This window comes from Caenorhabditis briggsae (assembly GCF_000004555.2).
Source record: "Caenorhabditis briggsae complete genome, chrII, whole genome shotgun sequence".
NCBI classification, from domain to species: Eukaryota; Metazoa; Nematoda; class Chromadorea; order Rhabditida; family Rhabditidae; genus Caenorhabditis; species Caenorhabditis briggsae.
Genome location: NC_013486.2, coordinates 13,913,433 through 13,934,800, shown reverse-complemented (window position 1 = coordinate 13,934,800; position 21,368 = coordinate 13,913,433). Strand labels below are relative to the sequence as shown.

The following is a 21,368-nucleotide window of genomic DNA, read 5'->3' as shown; positions in this document are numbered from 1 at the left end:
AGGGGCGTGTCACTTTGCAACCTGCGGCGCGCCCACGTTTTATTGAATAGACAATATATCTTTAATGAATTCACAGACAAATAGTTTCATGACGGAACCTCATTATGAAATGATGTTCATTCTTCTTATTCCGGCTGTTTCTCATAACTCGGAATTCTTCGTATTTTTAAGACTAGTATTATTCTAGTATGCGGGTTTCTATACATTTTCTCAATTTTTTTCGGCCAACTAGATTTTCTAACTTCTTTGTGACATTGATTAAAAATTTTTGGGAAGCGAAAAAAAAACAGAAAAACGAGAAATTAGGATAAAAACGAATTACGGAAATTTGAGACACAAAGGCACACTGGTTTATGGAAAATATGCTTCGTTTTTTTAAACGTTTTTTGTGATCTCCTAAGTCTTGGTAATCTTGTGTTTCGAATTGAAAATTTCAAATATGAAAATCATCTGATTACCATAAACACTCTAGTACATAGAAGGCAACAACAACCTAAAAAAGGGTCCAATGACCCTAAACCTTACCATGGTTTCATAGAATTGTAAATATCTTTTAGCGCATCTATTATAGGGTAAGTCGGCTCTTGTCGGTTATTTTGGTCCTTAGAATTATTTTTGGTCCTTAGAATTATTTTTGGTCCTTAAAATTATTTTTGGTCCTTAAATTTTTTTTGGTTATTCACAGTGCCTGTGACATTTTTTAAATTTTTTTTATTATTTAGCGATTTTATTTGCCTTGAAGAGGAGGAAGAAGAAGTGGAGGACGACCATGATAATTAGAAACAGAGTTAAGATTAGATTTTTTGGAAATAGAGTTAAGATTAGATAATTAGAAATAGAGTTAAGGTTACTAAATAAAATGTATTCCTAGACTGCCGCGACGAGTTTCCAACTTCGTTATCAGTTGTTCCATATTTGCAAATAAATAATTTGAAGGCAGACTGAATTATGAAAGTGTAAACAATTAGCAAGGCAAATAAAAATGCTAAATAATAAAAAAAAATTAAAAAATGTCACAGGCACTGTGAATAACCAAAAAAAGTTTAAGGACCAAAAATAATTCTAAGGACCAAAAATAATTCTAAGGACCAAAAATAATTCCAAGGACCAAAATAACCGACAAGAGCCGGTAAGTCATGTATGCCAAATTAGAAACCGCAATTGCTAAAAATATAATGTTTGTGGAAGATGTTCTCATTGATTTCTGAACCAGTACTACTAAATGAATAGAGTTTACTAAAAATGAAACTGCAGATAAGTGAGGGTCATAATGCAAAACATCGTGTATCCATTGTCTGAAAGAATTGGATAGTATTGGGGATCTTTATCTGGATGATTCTTACGTATTCATTATCTCTCCGGAAGGTCGGTAATGACACTTTAGAACTAAAAATTAGTCATCGTAAACACGCTAATAGAAGACCGTCAACTTTGAGTCTATATATCTCGGTTCTTGTGAAAGGTATTAAAAAGTTGTCAACTAACAAAATGTTTACCATAATATCAAAAATATTTTGTCAATTGACCTCTTTCTTATATCTTTGACGGGAACCGAGATACAGTGGCGAACATTAGTGAGTGTCACTATATACTTTTGTTCATAACTTTGCCCAAACTTGTCCAATCATCGAAAACTTTTTTGTTAAATGTATCTTAAGTTTTAACAAATCGCTATATAAGTATTCTGAAATTCAATCAATTTTTGTGTCTTCTGAATTTTCACAGACGTGACGATGACTCCAGAAGTAAAAAAAAAACAATTTTCCGTCAGAATTTTTTTAAAAGATTGGCTTTGTGATAAAAAATGCTTGGTCTAGATCAAATATGAAAAATTTGAAGCGGTCCGAGATATATAGACTCAAAGTTGACGGTCTTCTATTAGCGTGTTTACGATGACCTATTTTTAGTTCTAAAGTGTCATTACCGACCTTCCGGAGAGATAATGAATACGTAAGAATCATCCAGATGAAGATCCCCAATACTATCCAATTCTTTCAGACAATGGATACACGATGTTTTGCATTATGACCCTCACTTATCTGCAGTTTCATTTTTACTGAATTCCATTTATTTGATAGTTCTGGTTCAGAAATCAATGAGAACATCTTCCACAAATATTATATTGTTAGCAATTGCGATTTCTAATTTGGCATACATGACTTACCCTATAATAGATGCGCTAAAAGATATTTACAATTCTATGAAACCATGGTAAGGTTTAGGGTCATTGGACCCTTTTTTGAGGTTGTTGTTGTTGGCCTACTTCAACTTTATTACATTTTCTAAAAAAATTGCCTCAGTTTGAGCAGTTTTGAGACGTGCTTGTGAGCAATTGCTCACGGGATGTCCGGGGTATCAGGTTCTTGTAGGAAGTGTTTAGGTTGCAATAACGATCCATTATAGCTAAACCGGGTTGAATCGTAACAAACAAGGAATAAAGCTTAGAAATCGAGCAAAAAACTTACATTCCTACAAAGAGTCAAGAACTACGAGCCTAATAGTAAACAAACGGAACCTTTAGACGGGGTTGAAGGTTACCTATCCCGGGCAACTGAGCCGAACCAAATATTTTTTGCTGCTAATATATATTGAAAGCCTGTTTTTCATCATCCAACAGTAACAAACAATGGTGAGGTTAAGAGATGTTGAACCTTGATTTTTTGAATGGAGACATTTCATTAAACGAAATTTTCATATTTTAGCATACTTCCGGATTCATACGCCTACGTAATATTCTCCTGGATTTCTTATACCGTTCAAGATGACGTCCGGCGATGTGAAGCATTTTTATTTCTTGCAATGGCCTCCATAAGAACATTTGTGCTCAAATACCCTATGAAGTGAGTTAAATTTTTCAAATTCGAAAAGTCAAGTCAAAATCTCGAAACAAAATGTTTTCAGACCCAAACCAAAAAAGTAGTTCCTGAAATCGAAAATGTCAAATTTCCGCCCGAATTTCAGAAACTCGGCAACTACAAAACTAGTATTTTTGAACACAATAGTGTATGTGACTTCCGCGCTTCCCTCTGGAATTTTCTATGTCCTCCACTCATACGATATTGCTTGGCTTGTGGAGGTGTAAGTCTTTTTTGGAATTCTGAAGAAATCCTGATAAAAATTTCAGAAACTTTGCGGATTTTGTATTCGCGTTGGGATTCCTAACATCCCTCATGACATTAACACATTTTCCAATTTGTTTGGCAATGTCTACACAGTATCGGAGTACGGTATTGGAATTGTTGAGATTGAAGAATAATTCTGGAACTACGGTAGGAAGTTCTGAATAGGGGGCGGAAAATGTGGAAGATTTCAGGTTATCAAAGCAAACTCAATCAGCGGAAATCCAACTTAAGTGACAAAAGGCTTTTTCTAGTGGATTCCTTCAGTTATAGTTATCACGTACTTCTAAATCGTGAGGTAGTACCTGAATTCTAATTATTCAAAGAATGTGTCCTCTATATTTTTTTAAAATATTCTCACACCAAGTAATTTTCTTGAAAACAAATCCATGGTGGGACAAAAAATGGTCTAGTCGGATTCATTTCTTCGTATTGTTTTCCAACGGAACCTCAGTATAAAATGCATGTCCAACGGAACAGGCCTTCAAACTTGTGTGTGTTTTTTTGAAATTCAGAAACCTCTAATTCGACAACGTCATGGAAAGGTATGATTCATTCAGATTGAAGATTCCCAGAAAAAATGTTTTCAGAGATTGGATGTACTCTCTTGATTGTTATACACCTCACTTATCAGCAGTTTCATTTTTAGTGAATTCCATTCATTTGGTGGTACTGGCTCAGAAATCAATGAGAACATCTTCAACAAATATTCTATTGTTAGGAATTGCGATTTCCAATTTGGTATACATGGTTTGGCCTATTATAGATTGGATGAAAAGGGCATACGATAATACTAAGCTATGGTAGGGTTTAGAATATTGAACTCTTTTAGCAGATCATCCATGCATTTGAATCTTCCAGCATACTCCCTGATTCGTACGCCTACGTTTTCTTCGATTGGATTTTCTTTTCCCTTCAAGATGATGTCAGACGATGTGACCCTTTTTTAGGTCTAGCAATGGCTTCCATTAGAACATTTGTGCTCAAGTTTCCGATGAGGTAAGTGAGCTCTATCTCTTAGTATCGTCCCAAACAGGTTCACTCGATTGTACTGCACTTGTTTCAGATCTCGTACCGCTACAAGTGTCTCTTTTGGTTGGAAAAATTGTCTTATTGCATTCCTTTTTAGTTCCATTATCTCATTCGCACGTTTCCTCGGAACAGATATAGCTTATGTTGGTAACATTGAATGGGAATGTTACGAGGAATCGAATCCAAATAAAACATCTTTTGATTTGTACATTATGGTACCGTCAACACTATTCGAGTGGAATGGATTCTTGTATTCCAAGATTTATATGGTAATGAATGCGGTTTTCAGTAAGGTAAATTACCTTTAGCTGTTGGAATTTCAAGATTGATTGATTTAGATCATTCCACCTATTATGTTCCCTATTCTTACCATTTTTCTTATTGTTGAGATCCGGAAAATCGCGAAATCCCGAAATCAAATGTTTTCAAATTCTAACCAGAACAAGTACCTCTACAAATTATTATTTTTCAAATTCCCTCTCACATTCCAGAAACTCTGCAACCACTAAATTTGTAATTTTCAACACGATTGCCTATGTGATTTCCTCATTTCCCGCGGGAATTTTCTACCTCATCTACTCCTTCTTTCCATTATGGTGTCTTGATGTGTAAGTGTTCTTTTGGGGCTCAAAAATGCAAGAAATCTCCAGAGGATGTTTCGATTTCCTATTAGTTTTTGATTTTCTGACAATTTTCATCACCTTGACCCATTTTCCAATTTGTTTGGCAGTGTCTACACAGTATCGGAGTACGGTATTGGGATTTTTCAGGTCTAAGGATAGTTCTGGAACTACGGTAGACAATTTTGAACAGGGGGTTGAAAATGTGGAAGATTTCAGGTATGGAAACCAATGACAATTAGTGGGAATGCAGTTTGAGTGATAATGAGTTTGATAATATGATATTTTTTGTGTTCTTCGGTTTTTTTAAAGCTTCTAATCAAAATATTGTTTACAATAAAAAGTTTTGTTTTTTTTTCTCTTAACAATTTTGTCAACATACCGTAAACACTCTAATAGAACGCCACCCGAACCGTCACATTTCTGTGGGAGATATCGAAAAATAGGTAATTGCTAAAATGTTGCTGATATCATGATATACATTTTAATAGTTGGCAACTTTTTTGATATCTTTCGAAAGAACCGAGATATATATGCTCAAAGTCCGGTTCGCGTTCTATTAGGGTGTTTACGGTAAGTGTACTTCGATTATTTTTCACAATTTTTCAATTGGATTCCTATAAATTTTTATCAGGCTCCATCTGTTGAATACTTACAATAGAAAACCTTCTGTTCATCTTGATGTGCCCTTTTAGTTTCTCATTATTCAGAAAATGAGCACTCTGTATTTTTTTCAGATTCTCAGGCCTCGAAATTATCCGGAAAAAAAATCCATGGAGGGACAAATAATGGTCTAGTCGGGTACATTTCTTCGTATTGTCTTTCATTCCGAGGATTTAAGTTTGAGAATTCATTCAGCGGAATAAAAGTTAGGTCATTGTAGAACTGAAAAGTAAAACAGCAAAGAAATTTAGTCACATTATCAACTTCATTGTCGTTCAAATTGCATTTCCAATGATTGTGTTTGGTTTCAATACCTAAAATCTTCCTTATTTTCAACCTTCCATTCATAATTTCCTACCGTAGTTCCTGAACTATCCTTAGATTTGAAAAATCCCAATACCGTACTACGATACTGTGAAGACATTGCCAAACAAATTGGAAAATGGGTTAAAGGTGGGGGGACAGGAGATTTTTCGTAGTTTTTTTGTAGCTAGAGTATGCATTCTATCGTGACGGTGTACAACGCTTAATGTCACTCTGCGTACAGCTGTCGTCCTTGCCTTTATGTATGCAAACGGGCGTGCGCTTTTTCTTTGCCCGCGTGGCTCAGTCGGTAGCGGCGCCGCACACTCAATCATCGCCTTCACAAGTTCAACTCCTCGAGGGGCATCTTTGAACGGAATTTCGAGAAAATTATTTTTTTCATGTCCCCCCACCTTTAAGTCAATGAGGAATACATAGTGCGAAGAAATTCACATGATTTAGTGACGATAATTGAAAAATTATCACTAAAATGTTGTCAAAAATAAAGATATCACTAAGAATGCGTCACTGAAGGTTCTAGAAAGACTTTGAAACAATAAAGTTAATCATCAAAGACGTCAATCGGAGAATTTGGGACCAATATAACTGTTTAAGAAAATGTGTGTGTCCTGGAATCCGGATTTGGAAAAGTGGAACTCTGAAAAAGGAAAAATTGAAGCCTAGTCTCTAAGATTACTTTTTTCTTAAACTGGAACAGCCCTGGATTAAAGAACGATATATATTCATAAACTAGGGAAACCTAAAAACTTCGGAAAAAAATACTGGAAAAATTTGAAAAATACGAAAATGAACTGTTTTGGGAAATTCAACATGTGTAATAGAATTTAACGGCTCAAAACACTATTTTTTTAAAACTCCAAGTCACCGCTTTTTTCAAATGTATATGCCAATTTTTCATCCAATGCCCGACCCATGGGATACTGTAGAACGTGGAATTGCCAAATGAAGAGGTGAGGAACGGTCCAGATTAGTGGGATAGGTGTAGGAAGATATTTCCAAGATTGTGTTGAAACTTTCAGATTTTTAGATTTGTAGATTTTTAGGTTTTCAGAATTTTTATATCTTTGAAATTTTTATTGAGATAAATTTGAGTAAAAATAGAGAAATTTCGAAAAAAAAAGATAAAGTCGAAACATTTTTTTGATACTCCTTTGTATTTCCTATTTACCTTTTTTCTGTTTACACAATCTCTTTTTTTACAGAGTTCAAAATTGCTCATAATGGTAGGTTTTGTTGTTTTAATGAGGAAATCTTCCTTTCTTATTGCTAAGTCTAACTCTATATTTAAGGTTATTGAAGAACTTGCTACTACGGACTTTGTTTTTTTTTCTCGATTTTTTCAAGATTTGCAGCTAAAAGCTCATTTCTTCAGAGAAAAAAATTGTTCTTCAGCAACTATCATTTTATTGTGCTTAAAGGTGGGGGACATGAAAAAAATAATGTTCTCGAAATTCCGTTCAAAGATGCCCCTCGAGGAGTTGAACTTGTGAGGGCGATGATTGAGGGTGCGGCGCCGCTACCGACTGAGCCACGCGGGCAGAGAGAAAGCGCACGCCCGATTGCATACATAAAGGCGAGGACGACAGATGTACGCAGAGTGACATTAAGCGTTGTACACCGTGACGGTAGAATGCATACTCTAGCTACAAAAAAACTACGAAAAATCTCCTTTAAGACCTCTTTAAGACTCAACTTCTTGCTCGATAACTGTTTCTTCATTTTTCAGATTCGATGGTTGGAAGAGAATTCACCCTGAAATATGAATTCAATGATGTTGGGAAACTAACAGATATGCGATTTTATTGTAGTCCTGTAGAAGAACATTTTGGTGTGAGATGGTGAGTTTTATTTATTTTTTCAATCCCAGTTGGATATAATTTTAGGCAAATAAAAATACAAAGGCGAGATCAACATCTAGGAATGTATACATATGCAGATGTTCATCAAAATCAAGAAATTCACCTTGACCGTATCCAGAAAATGATCTCAAAAAATAAGGAAACAATTTGTTCGAAATCCAGCAGTAGAGTGTTCAATACATCTGCTGACTGGGGATGGCATAAGTTTATTGAATGGCAAACTTTGGAAAATCAATATTTGAATGATGGGAAATTAGAAGTGGAAATTGATGTGAAAATCATAAAAATGACTGGATTTCGACCAGAGAAATTGAGAAGCTTTGGAGAGGATGTGAAGCAGTTTTCTGAGTGAGAGTGATGTAATATTGAAAGTGAAGGACACAAAATTCTATGTTTCGAAATTGGTAAGTTAGCTTCACAAGGAAAATAATCAGCAAGATTTGTTTCAGTTCCTCTCCTCTCAGTCTCCCTATTTTGCTGCTCTCTTTTTGGGACAATTTGAAGAATCTGGTAAAACAGAAATCGAATTGAAAGATCTCAATCCTCAATATTTACAATACTACCTGGAGGTACTCTATGGTGAACCTGGAATAGATGGTGGGTTACTGTACTTATCTTATCCTTTAAATTAAGAAATTCCAGAAGAAACAGTCGAAGGAATTTTGACAATCGCTGATATGTACGATACACCAGTAGTTGACAAAAAGTGTAAAAAGTTCCTGATGAAGCATGAGGATCTAAAACTGAAGTTAAAAATGGCTGGAAAATTCAGATTGGAAGAGTTGAAAGTGAGTTTTGAACTTTTAACTTTGAGTTCTATTATCTCGATTCCTATCAAAGTTATGTAAAGTTGTCAACTGATAAATTGTTGATCCTATTATCACAAACATTTCATTAATTGGCACATTTTTTAAATCTTCTACAGGAATCGAGATAATTGAGCTCAAACTTGGCAGGTATTATGCTAATTCTAATTTTGAAAACATGTATCTTCTATTTTTCAGAAATCATGTATGGATCAATTGAAATCAAGAGAAGATATTCGTTCAGTGATTCCAGAAAATTCCGATGAAATGGATTATGAAATTCTTGTTGAACTATTGAAAAAATCTCTGGATCTTAAAAAATAAAAGTTTATTTTCGAAGGATCAATTCTTGTTAAAGGAAATTTACTCCCCAATTGAGATAGATTGCAGTGAATATTTAAACTGAAATGGTGTTCTGGGTGTTGCTGTCCTTGTCCTTAGGGGCAGGTCCAGCAGGTGTGTGGTAGAATGCTTTTTACTCGTGTGGATGACAATCTCAAACTTGGGTTATTAAACCTTTCATATATAATAAAGAGCCAACAAATTATAAAAGATAACAAGTAACAGAAAAAAATGATAGAAATAAAGAATTGGGGATAAAAGTGGAGGACGGAAGTGTCCTGACCGTTTCTTTCAACTCATTTCGCTCTTCTCGTTCTTCCTTCAACGTAGTGAGTATCTCGTTCAATTCTTGTCTCCCCACTCATACCAGATCGACCATTTCCAAATGGTTGGGATGCATTCTTTGCTCGATATCTTACTCGATTTGAATGATTTCTACCATCGCTGCTACGACGTATTGTTTCGTCTCCTTTCGGGGTTTTTCGAGCAGGTCGGTTTCGATATCGTTGTTAGCCATTTCCCAAAGGTAATATAGTATAACATTTGAGCACTGAGCAATCTTCCGGATTTTCAGGAAAAAAGTAATTTTCAAATTTTTTGACTGCTAACGGAGTGTCCTACATATCAGCTAGACGTTGCCATTCACTGTTTCATATACAATTCTATTTTTTAAATAAATAAGTGAGAAGTTCAAATTTTATTACCTCTGATGAATGATACTGTGGAAGGTGTTTTCGAAAAGCATTGTTGGCAAAATTCGGAAAATAAAGTCAGCAATAGTCTCAAAAGGTTATTAAAGTTTAGATTATAAAGAAGTAAGCAGAAAAATTATTTCGAGGCTCGAGCAATCAAATTAGAGCCAAATGGAGTGAATACATGTGGAATACAATGAATGAAAGAGGAGTTGTAGGTTAACTACTGATAACAAGAACGAGAGAACATAGATTGATGATAACGAGGGTAGGAAAGAAGAATAGGAACAATGTAGCCACAACAAACTGTAGAGATAGGAGGCGCAGGGTCTTGTGTGTTTGGGTTGAGAAAATAGATACGGCTGGGTGAATAGTGTGTTTTCACAGATAACAAATAGAGAACAGCTCTGTGGACTTTTGTTTTGGAATCTTCAGAATGTTGCGAACAATATTTACTGTGAAACCTGTATTAGGAGGGCCGGTCCTTCTAGTGTTTCGAGGTACCTCCGGAGGGACCTTCTATTATTTTCGCTCAAAATTCATAAAAATCTGTCAAATCCACCGAAATTGAGCAATTTTTCATTGCAAAAAGTTTTTCAACAAATTTATATTAAATTGAGGAACTCCCGGAATATTTCACCTTCAAAACATACATAATTTATTTACTTCAAGACTTATTTTGAAGGACATCCTTCTTCGCAGGGGCCCTTCTATTACGGGGGCCCTTCTATTAGAGGTGTGATTTTATTTTTTCTAGATAAACCTCGTATTGAAAATATTCCTTTATCCATTTTCTAACTTTCATAATTTTCAGATTTTCGTAATGTAAGATTTTCAGAATCTCAAAAGGTCAAACTTCTAAAACAAGTAATTTATGCATTCTCAAAATTTGAAAAACAAGAAAAACGTATTGTACAATTTTTTAAAGTATAATCTGTTGATTACTTTCAAGTACGAAAGTTTTGAATTTCGTACTAACTATAATACTTTCAGACAATTTCAAGAATTTCAGACAAACTGGTTTATAGTTTGTTCTCTCCATACTTCACACATAAAGCGAAAAATCTACAGGTATCCTTATTCAAAATCTGGATCTGTATCCGAATTGAATTGTGTTCAATACTATATTTTCTGTAGTTATACTATGCTATTTCCCATTTTCAATCTGTTTATCTTTGAGATCAGGAAGACTAAGACGTGCAAAGATAGATCCAGAAGAAATTGTTGTTATAGAAATATACAAATTCTACAAAACTTCAGACTGCTCGTATACATTAGTATACATATAGAATGTGATCAAGAAAAATGATATGTCTGGAAATAGCTGAAACTGTTATTTTCCTCAAAAAGGCACTAATTATGTTTTCTGGGTTACCGAGATGTAATGAAATCCAAATGGATCCTCACAATCAAATTTGAATTAAAAACTGATTTTTCGATGATTTGGGGTTCGAAGAAATGGATCAGGCTTCAAAAAGTGTGAAAAAAGGCAAATTTAGAATTTTTTTTTGAACCTCCAAATTTCTGGAAATCTGCCCAAACACTCCGGAAATCTGATTGGATTGAGGACACAACAATAGTAAGACACGATTTCAAATGATTTCACTGTCAGCAGTCTACGGAACGAGGATAAACTCAACGAAGACTTCCGAAGGACTACTGTAGGATAGACTCTGTAAAGATCTAATCGAAGAACGACAAATAAATAGGTTTATTGACTGAAATTGAATTTCAAGTTGAATTTTAACAGGTTACACAAAAAGTACATGAAGTAAATTTGTATGGAATCAAGAGGAAAATGAACTGGGAAAACGAAAGACTGGAGATTGAGTTGGACAATGAGACCGGGGATCAGGGGAGATTGAATACAACATGTGAGGAATTATTGGGTGTGGGGGGGGGGGGCAGGGATTCAAAAGGGTTAACATTTGTAATCGGGGGAACTTTTCTGGTTCGGATGGATAACATCTAATCTCACTTCTGTGGGCAGACGTTTTTCTTGTAATACTCATCCGTGCAGACATGGGAACAACAGTGGGTGGCAATGTCACGTCCTGTGTTAGAACCTGAAATAAATTTCTATACAGAAAAGAAAAGTGTCGCTGAAACTCACTGAAGTCTCCGCATATTTGAATCACTTTTTCGAGAACTTTTGAGCCACATTTTACCCCTCTTCTTCCCCTCAGGTTTCTGGCGTATTGCTTGAGAACAAAGATCTCTTCGAACATCTCAGCGTAGATCTTAGCTTCCTTTTCCTCCATTTCCTCGACATCGTGTTCGATGACCTTGAGATCTGATTTGGCCTGGTCCAAGGTGAACGAGGAGGCCTTGAGGGCGAACGAAGACACGACGACGAAAACAAAGAAGAAGAGGAAGATCTTCGAGAATTGCATGGCTGAAAAAATATAAGGATTCAGAAGCAGTTGGGAAATTAAAAGAAATTAGCAGAGGAGAAAATGGTAGCAGATAATCTTTTGGAGGTTACTGTAGTTTTTGGATACTTCGAAATGGTTTAGAAAGGCTGAGAACTGGTAATAGATAGTTGAAAATGGAGATGGATGTTATAGGCAAATCCAAGAAGCTCGTATTGCTAAAATCTAGAGAAAAGAGGAGCTCCAGGAGTTGCTCATTATTCTCGGGGGAAGCAGATGAGGTTTTGAATGTCTTCCACTAAGTTTCAGCTCCTTTTAAATGAACTTTTGGAGTTAGGCGGCGCCGAGAATTCCAGGTATAAAGGGTGGAGCCAGATAACTAAGCTCCGCCTCTATATCTAGAAGGGCAAAGAACGGAAGACGTCCGCCGGAAGAACTGGAAAAAGGGAAGATGAAGACGTCAGGGAAGAGAAGGAATAGCAGAAGTGTATAAGCTGAAAATATTTCTGAAAACGAACAAAGGATAGAAATGAAATATGTCACAAATGAATTCTGAAGGTTGTCAAGCTATATTTTCAACATCAATTTAGTGAAGCTGAGTATCTGAAAAAGAAGATAATCTGCAAAAATCAAATTCTTAGGAGGTTTGAGTATCTGAAATATTCCAAGCTAATTTTCGCAGTTACAGTAAAACACCTATTTTCAGTTAATATTTTTCGGTTCCTGTGAGAGATATAAAACATCCGCCAACTGAACTTTTTGATATCTTTTACAAGAACCGAGATAATTGAGCTCAAAGTGCCCGGGGGCATTTACAGTAGATGACTATTTCCAGAAGATGGCCGTATTTTTCAATGTCTTTCACAGAAACCGAGGGAAATTTGCTGTAAGGGTGCAACTGTATTAGAGGTACATTCTGTTTTATATTTCCCGCTATAAATTTTAGAATCCTTCCAGCCTTCAAGATTTCTGAACTTTCAACAAAGTAGTTGCCTGGTGCATCTACCCTCCAACTCCTTCTAAAGATTCCCTCTAACCACGCAACGACACTCCGCTATCCCGCTCGGCGCGCGCACAGTTTAATTTTAGTTTTGAGTGATTGCGAGCTTGGATTTGGCTCGTAGTTTTTGAGAGACTCTTTTAAAGATTTCAAGTAAGTTTGCTTGAATTCTAAGCTTTTATTTGTTGTTTCTTTCTAACTTGTTCATAATAAACCGATTTTGTTACATTTCTTGTTGATTTTCTTCTATTTTATCACAGGAACCTGACACCCCGGACATACCGCGGGCAATTAAGTTCTCTCACCGATTCTCACCCTTTCAGTTCTTGCACGCTTTTTTTCCATCATTCCAGAATTATCAGAGTTTTGAAAAAAATTCTATATACTTTTCGACTCCCACACTTTTTAGAGCCTGTTTTCTTGATCTGAATTTTTGAACCTAACATCATCAGCGTTATTTTTGATTTTGATGACCCTGTTAATTGTCTTCTTGGTAACTCTATGTTCAAACGTAATTAGAATCTTTTTTTGAGTGAATTGCCTATTTCCATCCATATCATTCTTCTTGATCACATTCTAATATGAATGTCTACGAGCAGTCTGAAGCTTTGTAAAATTTGTATTTTCCTATAGCATTAATTTCTTCTGGATCTATTTTTTTTGGTGCACATCTTAGTCTTCTTGATCTAAACAGCTTAAAATGGGGAAATGGCATAGTATAACTACGGAAAATATAGTTTTGAAGACAATTCAATGAGATGCAGATGCATATTTTGGACAAGGATTACGGTAGATTTTTTGCTTCCCGTGTGAAGTATAGTGAGATCAAACTATGAAAAAATAACCTTCGTTCCACTGGAACCAGTTTGTCTGAAATTCTTGAATTGTCTGAAAGTATTATAGTTACTTTGAAATTCAAAACTTTCGTACTTAAAAGTAATCGAGGGATTAGACTAGACGAAATTGTAAAATACGTTCTATTTGTTATCGGAATTTTGAGAATGTATGAATTACTAGTTTTAGAAGTTTGACCTTTTAAGATTCCATATATCGGAAAATTTAAAAAACTGAAATTCGTAAAGCTCGAAAATGGAAAAGCCTGAAAAGTTAGAAATCTGGGAATCTGAAAATCCGGAAATCTGAAAATTTGAAAATCTAAAAATCTGAACACCTGAAAATCTGAAACTTCGAAATTCTGAAAACTATTCGTTTTAACTTGTTCATAATATTCTGAAGAGATTTTCAAATCCCGAAACACTGCCGTCAGATTGTCCGAGCTCAAATCTTCTTTTGTTTACAACATTTTCAGTCTGAATAATCTGAAAATAACTTCCCTGCCACACCTTGGAAATCCTCGTCAACGTCTACTAAACATTTTTGCATGTTTAATTATTGAAAGCTTCATTAAGATTCTGAAACTTCTCTTTTGAAATATTTAACTCAAATTCCAAAATGACAAGTCTGAAATTTTTGCTTAGGAAACTTTGATATTTTCGACTTTTGAGTCAGTAGAATTGTTTGAAAATAAGTTGGAATTATGTTCTGAACACCTGTAAAGTACACCATTATTTTGAAAATTGAATATTTTCTATTTTGAAACTGAACTTGAAATTTTTGACATCAAATAGTGATAAATTTGGAACTGAAAGAAAGAGAAATTTTCAAAGAAAAAGTTTTATAAATGGAATGTTATTCGAAGGACCAAATGAACTTTTTTGAATTTCCTATTTCCTGGAAGTTTTCAACCTACTCATCTAAGGCTTCCATTTCGGTCGGTCGATAATCGCCGACCGCGGACCGACCATCGACCCAGCCGACCGACAGCCAACCGAGCTGACCGATCGGTCGATTTCGTGCTTTTGCGCATCAAAACACGAATTTTTGCGTACGAAGCACGATATTTTACGACAAACGAGGCATTTAGTGGGTAGTTTGTCGTAAAATACAATATACTCATCAACTATACAACTACAAAGAAGTTCTTATCTCTAAAAATATAACATTCATTACGTACAACTCTTTTGTTTGTTGTATTCTGTTACAAATGATGAATGTCTATGATTTTGGACTTCTTCTTAAGTTCAAACATTCGTAAAAAATAATTGTGCGCATGTTTTGAAAAAGTGTTCCAGGAGTTCAAAAGACTTGTGTCGCAAAGTGAGTTTCATAGAAATTGAGCACAACTTTGAAATATACATTTCATGTTTTAATTGTTCTAAATTCTGAGAACTTTGTCAGCACTACCATTTGAAAATGTCAGAATAATTGTGGAAATTACAGACTTGGGTTTCTAAAATTACAACATCAAAGATTGACTTCGAAAATGGATATTTGAGATGAAACTCGGTGGAATTTTGAGGGTCAAGGAATGCACTTTGTATCAAATCGAAATAATGGAAGCTGGGGGAAAAAAGATGAATTCAAAAAAAAAAAGCTCCGAGGTCAATTTTTAACAGCGATTAGAATCTTATCAGGTCTTTCTTTTCTATATAAACTTGAACCACACCACAAAAAATCAATTCAAATTTGAGAAGTCTCTTCTCATCCTCTTTTCCCTGGTCCAAACAATTTGCTGTCTTCTGAATGGCGAGGTCTTCTCCCGAGAATCCTGTCTCAAGCATATCAATGCATCTCGAAGTGTCTTCGCTGATCAACTCCAACTGGCCAACATGAATGCGTTGGTTTACAACAAAAAGTTGGAAAAGAAAGTTCTGGAACAACTCTCCTACTCTGGTCCATGTCCACAGCCATAATCCTTTCTCAAAACCATCTGGATGTCTATTTGAATGTCAAAGGACACGATTTGATGGTTGAGTTGTTGTCGGCCACTGGAAGTACTCAAATGGCTTGTGTTCGGAGCAAGTGTGGAGATGAGGATGTTATCAGTATTGTGACTGATGTTCAGTGAGTTACAGTGATCCTTGAAAAGCAAAAGAAATTTATTTTCAGTGACTCTTCTCCAATTTCCGGATAGAAAAGCAAATGGAAAAGGGTTGTGTACTCAAGAGTATTCTAGCGGTGGATATGCTCGAAAAGGTATTTTCGATGACATTGTCAAAATTGTGAGTTACAGTGATCCTTGAAGTTCAGTGAGTTACAGTGATCCTTGAAAAGCAAAAGAAATTTATTCTCAGTGACTCTTCTCCAATTCATGGCCCACCTGGCACCAAATGTTCTCCGGATAGAAGAGTATATAAACGATATGGATTAGGGCTTTGTTCTCGACAAAATGAGTTCGATTTTATATGGGAGTCAATTCAAAAGGGAAAGGAAAAGTTTGGAATAACTGAGGGTCCTCCACTTCTTTCACCCTCCCAAATTGACGGTTAAGATAATTTTGATGTAATTCTTAAAACTAAAACGCTTAAATTTAGATATCATTCGGCAAATATCCAGATGGGGATGATGATATAATGTCCTACTGATGATTTTGGCTTTGAACTGACTGGAATTTCTCAAAAAATGCTTCAATTTTAAATTGGAACAACACCTTATGAGAAACATTAGCAATATCTCTGTTCTTCGAGGTTCTAGTAGTTCCCGTTCCGTTCATTCAAAAAATCAACATCACTTGTATTTTTCTATACAACTCACAAAAGTTCCTATATTTGAGAATCACGAAAATTTGAGAATCAGTTTTCACTTCTATTCTATGAACTTTTAAAGGGGGGGGGGACGGGAGATTTTACGGGGGATTTTTGGGGCCAGAGTATGCATTCTACCGTGAGGGTGTACAACGCTTAATGTCACTCTGCGTACAGCTGTCGTCCTCGCCTTTATGTATGCAATCGGGCGTGCGCTTTCTATTCACCCGCGTGGCTCAGTCGGTAGCGGCGCCGCACCCTCAATCATCGCCCTCACAAGTTCAACTCCTCGAGGGACATCTTTGAACGGAATTTCGAGAAGATATTTTTTCATGTCCCCCACCTTTAAAACTTTTCTAAGTTTCAGCTTTTTCGCTAGGCAATTAGCCGAAGAAATATGCAAAAATTTCAAAGAAAAATTGATAAATTATACCTAATCGTATCTAAACACCAGGGGGCACTTTTTACTCTGAGCTTTTTTAGAAAATTGTTTCACACAGTTTTTTCCGTGACATTTCAAAGAAATAAGAGCCAATAAAAAATGAGAAACGTGGATCCACAGTATTCGCATGATGATAGTGAATTTATTCCTCTCAAAAGATAGAGAGAAAGTACCCCAAAAGTCGAATCAGTATGAAATACAAAAAAAATAGCAACTTAAATCGGGATATACTAAAATCAAGGCCCCTAAAAGTAAAATCAGCCATTAAAATTATTTTCAGCTTCTAAAGTGTAGTCTTAGCCTTTAAAAAGCAGGCTTACGGCGCCCACACTTAAAAATCAGACTTAAAAAAAACATTCCGTAAAACCTGTATTAGAAGAACCCCTTTAATAGAAGGGTCCCTCTAATAGAAGGGCCCTCTGTGAAAAATGACCCCTCTTCAATGTGTTTTGGAATAAAAATTTCCGTAACTTTTCAATGGAAAATATTCCACGAACTCCACAAGTCAATAGAAATTTGTTGAAATTCTATTTTTCGATGAAAATCTTGCTAAATTTTGGTGAAATTGGCAGATTTTCATGAATTTTGAACGAAACTTCGTCGATTTTTTACTGCAAAATTTCGGAAAAAACTAGCCAGAAAAACAGAAGGGCCCCTCTAATTGAAGGGTCCTTGTAGTAGAAGGGCCCTCTGGAGGCACCTTGGAACAATAGAAGGGCCGGTTCTTCTAGTACAGGTTTCACGGAAATGAAAGTAGGCTCAGTCCTTAAAAAAAGTAAGCTTAGAACCCTAAATTAATGTATACCTAAAAACAAAGATATCTGAAAGTCAAATTAGACCATTAATTTTTTTAATGTTCAAACTAGCCTTTAAAAGTATTAAAAAATCCCTATGAAATGCCTATTCAGGAAAAACAATTTCTCCTTCTTTTTTCTGAACACTTGGTGATGTTTTTCCAGTTTCGGAAACTCCAAAAACTACCCCAAGAATCATTTGAATTTACAATCAGAAATTCCGAAAAAAAAAGAAAAAGTTATTTTTTTTGAAAACGTGAAGTATATAATAACCATCGAAACTTCATCTAACGTGCTCCCGATTAGCCTAGTGGTTAACAGGGATGAATTTGAAACAACCGTCGTTGGTACGAGTTCTCCCCAGAGTCTAGTGGTTTTTGTCAGAGTACAGTAATCGTGGTTAATCGTGAAAAAATACGGGAAATGCCCCCTGGTGTGGGGATGCGATCGCGTATAAATTATCGTTTATAGAATTGAAATTTCCAGCAAAAACGGGAATGAAAATCAGACAATGTCTCGGTAGAAAATAAATAATGTGCAAAAATAACAGATGGAGACGGCTGAGCAGAGCAAAAAAATAACTAACAGAATAACAAAAAATGAACGAGAAAAAATGAAGGAGAGAAAAAAAAGAAAATCATCTGAAAAATCACTGGAATTTTGAGTGGTTTGTTCCCTTTGTTTCCAGAAATTCTCGGTTCTTCGCCCTAAGTAAATCCATATCTCTCTTTTTTTGCAAAATTCCGTTTTGTTCCAGACCAAAGCGCTCTTATCCTTCTTCTGGTTGATGTACCGAACCCGCGGAACTCATTTTTCTTCCTTAACTACTACAGCAAACCTTCCTCCAACCTCAAAATTTATCAATACACGATCGATAGAAATGCAAAGACTTTTTGTGGTTGATTAGACAAGTACAAGTAGTGTGAATTTTGAAAATAAGTTGAACGCGAGTTTCTAGAAACACGAAGAACAGAGAAATTCATAATGATTCACATATATGTAGAAGAGAATTTTTAAAAACTCAAGAATTTATTGAGAAGTTCGAGAAATAAAGTTCAAATCTATCAGTGGTCTATTTCATCCTCCCATATACGAACTGGATGAGATGTATCAGTGGGAATTTTTTTCAGTACTTCTAAAAATTGTTCGAGAGTTTCCCTGTTAACGATTGAGATTGGACCTTTTGGAACCGCGTCCTCTTCTGACTCCTCCACTGGCCATTTCACTTTCTCAGGCACATTCCAAACAATTGGTGGGTCATATTTGACAATGTCATCGAAAATACCTTTTCGAGCATATCCACCGCTAGAATACTCTTGAGTACACAACCCTTTTCCATTTGCTTTTCTATCCGGAGAACACTCGCTGCCAGGTGGTCCAGAAATTGGAGAAGAGTCACTGAAAATAATTTCTTTTGCTTTTCAAGGATCACTGTAACTCACTGAACATCAGTCACAATACTGATAACATCCTCATCTCCACACTTGCTCCGAACACAAGCCATTTGAGTACTTCCAGTGGCCGACAACAACTAAACAATCAAATCGTGTTCTTTGACATTCAAATAGACATCCAGATGGTTTTGAGAAATGATTGATGGTTGTGGGCATGGACCAGAGTAGGAGAGTTGTTCCAGAACTTTCTTTTCCAACTTTTTGTTGTAAACCAACTCATTCATGTTGGCTAGTTGGAATCGATCCGCGTAGACACTTCTAGCTGCATTGATGTGCTGGAAGCAGGATCCTCGAGAGAAGACATTTGAAAGGCAGAAGGTGGTGGGGACCAGGAGGAGGAGGATCAGAAGAGACTTCATGATCCGCGGAATTCTTGAATTTGAATTAATTTGTTGTTATGTGATCCAAGCTTATATAGCGGGGGGGGGGGAAGATCTGATAAGATTCTAATCTCTGCCAAAAAATTGACCTCGGAGTTCTGCGTTAGATGAGAATGTTTGATGTTATAATTTTGGAAATCTAAATCTGTGATTTCCAAAATTATTCTTCCATTTCCAAATGTTAGAGAAGCAAAGGGGAAGAGCAAAGTTTTCAGAACTTAGAATATTTGAAACATAAAAGGTATAATTCAAGGTTGTGCTCAAGAATTTTGAACATTTGGAACTCTTTTTTTTGAAACAGTTCTCACATACATTTTTTTAAATGTTTGAACCCAAGAATAAGTCAAAAAGCATAGGCATTCATCATTTGTAACTAAATACAACAAACAAAAGAGTTGTACGTAATGAATACGTCTTCTATATTTTTAGAGATAATAACTTCTTTGTAGTTGTATAGTTGGTTTAATTGATGTTGTTTCCGAGATGAGTAGGTGGAAAATTTCCTCCAATGTCTAGAAATTAAAATTCAGGAAAATAGCTTGATTGTTTCTTCTGGACAGTTCCTAATTTACGATTGTTTGATGTCAAAAACTTCAAGTTCAGTTTCAAAAACAAAATATACTATTTTCAAAATTATGATGTACTTTAAAGATGTTCAGAACATAATTTCAACTTATTTTCAAACAATTCTACAGACTCGAATGTCGAAAATGTCAAAATTTCAACTCGTCATATAAAAATTTTCAGTTTTGTCATTTTGGAATTTGAATTAAATATTTCAAAAGAGAAGTTTCAGATTCTTAATGAAACTTTCAATAAGAATCAAAAAAACCAAAAAGATTCAGCAGACGTTGACGAGGATTTCCAAGGTGTGGCAGGGCAGTTATTTTCAGATTATGCAGACTGAAAATATTGTAAACAAGCTATATGAGCACGGACAATCTGACGGCAGTGTTTGGGGATTTGAAGATTTCTTCTGAATATTAAAGGGGAGTTAACGAGAATAGTTTTCAGAGTTTCAGAATTTCAAAAATTCAAATTTCCAAATTTTGAAATTTTGGATTTTTTAGGCTTTCCCATTTTTCAGATTTTTAAATTTTCGGTTTTCCGGAATTCCAGATATTCAGAATCTTAAAAAATCAAATTTCTGAAATTAATAATTCATACATTCTCAAAATTCCAATATCAAGTAAAACGTATTGTACAATTTTCTCAAGTCTAATCTCTTGATTACTTTTAAGTACGAAAATTTTGAATTACAAAACAACTATAATACTTTCAGACAATTCAAAAATTTCAGACAAAATTGGTTCCAGTACGAATGTTACTTTTTCATAGTTTGTTCTCACCATATACATCACACAGAAATCGAAAATCTACAGTAATCCTTATCCGTTTTTCCAAAATCTGTATCTGTATGAATTGTGGTTTGACGAGCTTGAATTTTTTGACAAATTGGATCACTTTCACAAAAAATAACCGAAAATTTGGAAATGAAAATGGAAAAAATGATAATTTGGAAAGTTGACAGATTATGAAAACTCTTCGAGATACTTATAAAAATGTATTGAAAAAGTACGAAACTGACAATTATTTTCAGTTTAAAAGCGAAAATTCAACAAAAAATGATCAAGATTTCAAAATTTCTAGGGGTCCCAAAGATATTGAGAAATAGGTCTTTTTGGTGGTACTCTTGTACGGAAAGTGGTAGAACCATGAAAATTTGTTCTTTAGAGTTTCTATTTATCATCGAATGACGTTCTCAGAATTTCGATATCTGTTCCCGATCTGCTGGAACCGCCAAAACCGAGGAGGGTCCTAAAGATATTGACCGCACTATGGAATCGCACACTGACAGCCAATTTTGATTCTGAAATTCAGAAGG

General features: G+C 35.3%; 4 protein-coding genes across 4 annotated transcripts; 2 read left to right on the top strand and 2 right to left on the bottom strand.

The window, feature by feature from the left end:
* Positions 1–1,942: 1,942 nt before the first annotated feature.
* Positions 1,943–4,660, top strand: CBG07855 (the record flags this gene model as incomplete). Its single annotated transcript, XM_045242989.1, has 8 exons — positions 1,943–1,950; positions 1,999–2,211; positions 2,703–2,840; positions 2,962–3,078; positions 3,125–3,269; positions 3,952–4,118; positions 4,186–4,444; positions 4,643–4,660. 8 exons carry the CDS (start codon positions 1,943–1,945, stop codon positions 4,658–4,660), a joined length of 1,065 nt encoding a protein of 354 aa, XP_045093593.1.
* Positions 4,661–11,431: 6,771 nt separating this feature from the next.
* Positions 11,432–11,850, bottom strand: CBG07853 (the record flags this gene model as incomplete). The annotated part of the gene is made up of 2 exons (XM_002631837.1): positions 11,432–11,523; positions 11,571–11,850. The coding sequence occupies 2 exons, from the start codon at positions 11,848–11,850 to the stop codon at positions 11,432–11,434; spliced, it is 372 nt and encodes a 123-aa protein (XP_002631883.1).
* Positions 11,851–15,566: 3,716 nt separating this feature from the next.
* Positions 15,567–16,159, top strand: CBG07852 (the record flags this gene model as incomplete). Its single annotated transcript, XM_002631836.1, has 2 exons — positions 15,567–15,733; positions 15,964–16,159. 2 exons carry the CDS (start codon positions 15,567–15,569, stop codon positions 16,157–16,159), a joined length of 363 nt encoding a protein of 120 aa, XP_002631882.1.
* Positions 16,160–18,713: 2,554 nt separating this feature from the next.
* On the bottom strand, positions 18,714–19,462 carry CBG07851 (the record flags this gene model as incomplete). The annotated part of the gene is made up of 3 exons (XM_002631835.1): positions 18,714–19,047; positions 19,092–19,180; positions 19,208–19,462. 3 exons carry the CDS (start codon positions 19,460–19,462, stop codon positions 18,714–18,716), a joined length of 678 nt encoding a protein of 225 aa, XP_002631881.1.
* Positions 19,463–21,368: the final 1,906 nt, after the last annotated feature.